General features: G+C 35.4%; 1 protein-coding gene across 1 annotated transcript in view; it reads right to left on the bottom strand.

Annotated features, from left to right (window-relative positions):
- LOC107589326 (N-acetylgalactosamine kinase-like) overlaps positions 1-4,843 on the bottom strand; it is a 9,748-nt gene that overhangs the window by 3,191 nt on the left and 1,714 nt on the right. The window contains exons 4-8 of the mRNA XM_016277736.1: positions 4,486-4,576; positions 4,253-4,399; positions 4,075-4,173; positions 3,125-3,277; positions 1,308-1,518 (exon numbers count right to left, since the gene is read on the bottom strand). Coding sequence (XP_016133222.1) covers positions 1,308-1,518; positions 3,125-3,277; positions 4,075-4,173; positions 4,253-4,399; positions 4,486-4,576 — 701 coding nt within the window. The remainder of the gene's footprint in view (positions 1-1,307; positions 1,519-3,124; positions 3,278-4,074; positions 4,174-4,252; positions 4,400-4,485; positions 4,577-4,843) is intronic.

The following is a 4,843-nucleotide window of genomic DNA, read 5'->3' as shown; positions in this document are numbered from 1 at the left end:
TTTTATTTTTGTATTTTAGTATGTTTTAGTAATGTTTTAGTATGCGAGTTAAAATTCTGTAATGTGATGTGATCACTACCAAAGCATTACTGTCACTACATGGGATGTTTTGTCAAAAATAAAGTACTGAATTATCAACTAAGATGTTATTATAGTTTTTGGTTCAATGTACAGTATATTCAAATGAATGAATCCTTAACTTTGTGACGTGACATGTGGCCAAGTATGGTGACCCATACTTGGAATTAGTGCTCTGCATTTATCCCATCCAAAGTGCACACACAGCAGTGAACACACACCCGGAGCAGTGGGCAGCCATTTTTTTGCTGCGGCGCCCGGGGAGCAGTTGGGGGTTCGGTGCCTTGCTCAAGGGCACCTCAGTCGGGGTATTGAAAGTGGGACATTCTGTACATTCACTCCCCCCACCTACAATCCCTGCCAGTACGAGACTCGAACCCGCAACCTTTTGGGTTACGAGTCCGACGCTCTAACCATTAGGCCACGACTTCCCCCACAAAATCAGTATGATCAGTATGATCAACTTTTTGCCTTTTACAAAGAAAAATTTTATTAAAAATACTACAAATCTCATAAATTATACTTGAAATATTGTTAAAATTGTAATTATTGATTTACCTCTGAAAAAAAATTATAAAGTAGAAAAAATATGTATTTACAATTTAGATGTAAGCAAAATCTTAATAGGTCAATATAACCCTTCTGATTAAATTATTATTACTATGTTTCAGTAGTGACAAATTTAAGGAGAGGACAAATATTCCAAAACTTTCTGAAAATACAATATGAGAATTAACTGCACAATTACTAGAAATCTGTACCTTGGACATTATATGATTTGCATACATACACATTTCCTAAGGAAATTTTCTCCTTTGGAAAAATATTTTTTTTTCAAGACGTTTCCAACTCTGACTTTGGACCAATTCTGTAGAATGGCCGATATACACATATATTGGTCACACTTTACAGTAAGGTCCCATTAGTTAATGCATTAACTTCAGTTCCCAAATTTTTTTGTCAGCTGAACCCCTTAGATGTAAAATATATACTTAAAGCCCCCCTGAGATTTTTAGTTAATATATCAATATTAACTATATAATTTATAATATAATTTAATATAACAATAATATGATTTAACATTGTAAAGTGTAATCATAGTATTATCTACAATATAAGCTAATATAAAGCAATATAAGACTATTCTGCCAACAAGACCAGGAATGTGTATATTAATAAAGTAAGTAGTATTGATTTAGCTTTCCTTTGGTCTGTGACTGCTCTCTCACCGTGTTGTGTGTTGGCGCTGAGGATGTCTTCACACAGCTGTTCGGTGCTGATGCCCAGAGTCTTGCAGATCTCGTCTCTGCTGTAGGGCTCAGGGTGCAGCACCTCCTCCACCAGCTCCAGCATCTGCTCCAGACTCACCTGCAGCTCCTTCTGCAGATCTCCCAGCTTCAGCAGATGACTCCAGTCCAGACCGCGTGCCTTAGCCAGCATCTACAGAGTACGATTCCGATATTCTACCATTAAAAGGATAGTTCACCCCAAAATGAAAATTCTGTCATTAATTACTCACCCTCATGTCGTTCCAAACCTGTAAGACCTTCGTTCATCTTCGGAACACAAGTTAAGATATTTTTGATCAAATCTGAGAGCTCTCTGACTCTCCCATAGACAGCAATACAACTGCACTGTTCCCAGGTCCAGAAACGTAGCAAGGACATCGGTAAAACAGTCCATGTGACATCAGTGGTTCAACCGTAATTTTACGAAGCTACGAGAATACTTTTTGTGTGCACAATAATAACAATTTATTCAGCTATTCTTCTCCCCGAGTTACAGTCTTCCGCCATTTTGGAGAGTACCCCAGAACGTAAAGAATAGCTGAATAAGTTATGTTATTATTGTTTTCTTTGCACACAGAAAGTATTCTCGTAGATTCGTAAAATTACGGTTGAACCCCTGGACTGTTTTAACTGATGTTCTTGCTACGTTTCTGTGCGTTGATCGTGGTAATATCCTTGCTGTCTATGGAGGGTCAGAGAGCTCTCAGAATTCATCAAAAATATCTTAATTTGTGTTCTGAAGATGAATGAAGTTCTTACGGGTTCTTACGACATGACGGTGAGTAATTAATGACAGAATTTACATTTTTGGGTGAACTAACCCTTTAACATACTAATCCAAAATATCTAGAAACTAGACTTACATGAAAGCTAGAACAACTTTTGGGAAATTTCCTGGTGTGTTACCAGATCATTATCAGTGGCAAAGCACTGAAGCTTATTATTACTGAGCTTCTTCTGGATTTAAATCTATAGATTTATAGGTCTCAAAATCTGGTGCCAATTTTGGGGTCAGTTTCTCAAAGTCTCACACCTGTTGAAACATTTCAACCAATTTGATGGTGACGATAGTAAACAAGAAGTGAATCATCATCTGAACGCAAAACTCTTCTCGTTCCACGTACAGTACATTTGGTTGGTACATACGAATGCACTCAGTATCTAGAACTACTTCTAGATACACCACTGTATATTATATACACTACCTTTTAAAAGTCGGAGTCAGAAAGGTCACTTTAAAATTGATCAAAAGTGAGAGTAAACTAATTTATAATATTACAAAAGATTTACATTTCAAAATAAGCACTGTTCTTTTGAATTTTCTGTTCATCAAAAAATCCTGGGAAAAAATGTATCATGGTTTCCACAAAAATATTAAGCAGCAGCACAACTGTTTTCAACATAGAAATGTTTCTTGAGCAGCAAATCAGCATATCAGAATGATTCCTAAAGGATCATGTGACACTAAAGAGTGGAGTAATGATGCTGAAAATCCAGCTTTGAATCACAGGAGTAAAACACATTTTAAAATATATCACAATAGAAAACACTTATTTTAAATTGTAATAACATTCCCCAGTATTATAAATTAGTACTACATAATAATAAAGAAATGAAGCCCATTAGAGGCTTCTTTCAAAAACATTTAAAATTCTTGCCAACCCCAAATTTTGTGTACATTTTTGGTGACCTGCCAATAAAATGCTTAAATTAAAAAGACTAAACTATCATTCTAGATGCATCTCTGAAGTTCAGACCTTTGTGGCAATGCGGCACTCCACCACCCTCATGTTGAAGTGAGATGAGGCTGCCTTGTTCATCTCCACACAACAGTTGGCGATTACGAAGACGGCCCCGTCAGGCAGCCTCACGTCTGTGGCTCGCAGTGGATTAAACTCAATCAGCTTCGCCTCGAGGAATGGAAAATGAATAAAAAAGGAAAAAATCAAGCTAAATTACCCTTAAAAATGTATTTGTAGATGCAGTGTTAAATAAGAGTTCCCTTAAAAAAACTTTCTAGTTTAAAACGCATATGCCTTAGAAATGTTGGTTTTACATGGTTTAAAAAAAACTTTTATACCATATTAAAATGTCATGTGGTGTAACGAAATAAACAAAAACACCCTGAATACATATGAGTGTACACATCACATTTTTATATTAATATATAGCTTTTTATTTTTATTTTTTTTTAATATAAATATCGTGAATTATTTATTTATAAATGTCAAGTCCATATGACATTTTACAACCTGAATTAACCTTACCATGCCATAAACACTAATTCAATGAAAATACATCACATGACTTTGACTTGGTGGAATTATTATTATTTTTTTTAAATATGTATTTAGAAAAAATATTCTTTTGTAATAATAACACCAAACTATTTAATACAATTTTATTTTCAAGAACTTCATCGTTTTACTGAGGCATTTTATCTTTATTATAATATCAAGACAGTTGGAACACTCTGGCAACTTGATTACGCCCACAAAAAAAATATCCAAATGAATTTTATTTTAGATATTTTATGTTTTTTAACATGACTATCATAAAAAAAATTGTATTCAGTCATTATACGCATAAATTGCATTTTTTGTGGTCACAAAAAAAGAGTATCGTGCTATTGACCCTTATACCAAAAAAGAATCAAATGCCATATATTGAGAGAAGAAATATAAAACACAGCTTTTGAGGGGCTTACTGTTCCCTCCTCTGCGAGAAAAGAAATGGACTGATCCATCCCTCCCCCCTCAGTGCCAATGTAACGCTCACACTTGGCACACGTCTCTGCAAGAGTCACCTGTAATTACATCAATGCACATCTATGAGAAGCAGCAGTTGTATGTAATGCATGTAAGAGGATTTACAGTAAAGACGACCTTAGACAGATGCTTCTGATTGGCCTCCATCGTGACCAGACCGGCACAGCACACCAGGGCACTGGAGCTGGAAAGACCTGAGCTGGCCGGGATAGTCCCGTCTACCATACAGCACATCCCTGCCAATGAAGACAAGCTCAGGTGCTCCTGCATACACAAGGTCAAGGGTCAAATCACTGCAATTGTAATGCAATAAAGCAAGCATGCATTATAAGTCATATTAATCATCTCACCTGGATTCCTCTCACTCCACAAAGGAAGAAATAGTGCCATTGAGGATTCTCTCTGTCAATGAAGATGCCATCAGCAGACACAGTGAAATCCCTGAAATAAAGAAACAAGTACGTAAGCAAGAATATGGAATCTTATTCCCTCTATGGAATAAAAATATAAAAAGGTAATTGTGCCTTTAAACTCACAAATGTGACTTTTTTTTACAACTCATAACTTGTAATTGCAAGATATAACCTCCCAATTCGGAGAAAAATGTCTTAATTGCGAATTTACTGTATAACTCACAATTGTGAGATATAAACCCTACCTTTTATTTTTTTTAATATATATATATTTTTTATTCTGTGGCAGAAATAA

The sequence above is a fragment of the Sinocyclocheilus grahami genome, unplaced genomic scaffold, assembly GCF_001515645.1.
Source record: "Sinocyclocheilus grahami isolate Dianchi unplaced genomic scaffold, SAMN03320097.WGS_v1.1 scaffold115.1, whole genome shotgun sequence".
Classification (NCBI taxonomy): domain Eukaryota; kingdom Metazoa; phylum Chordata; class Actinopteri; order Cypriniformes; family Cyprinidae; genus Sinocyclocheilus; species Sinocyclocheilus grahami.
This window is presented reverse-complemented; position numbering and strand designations above follow the sequence as displayed.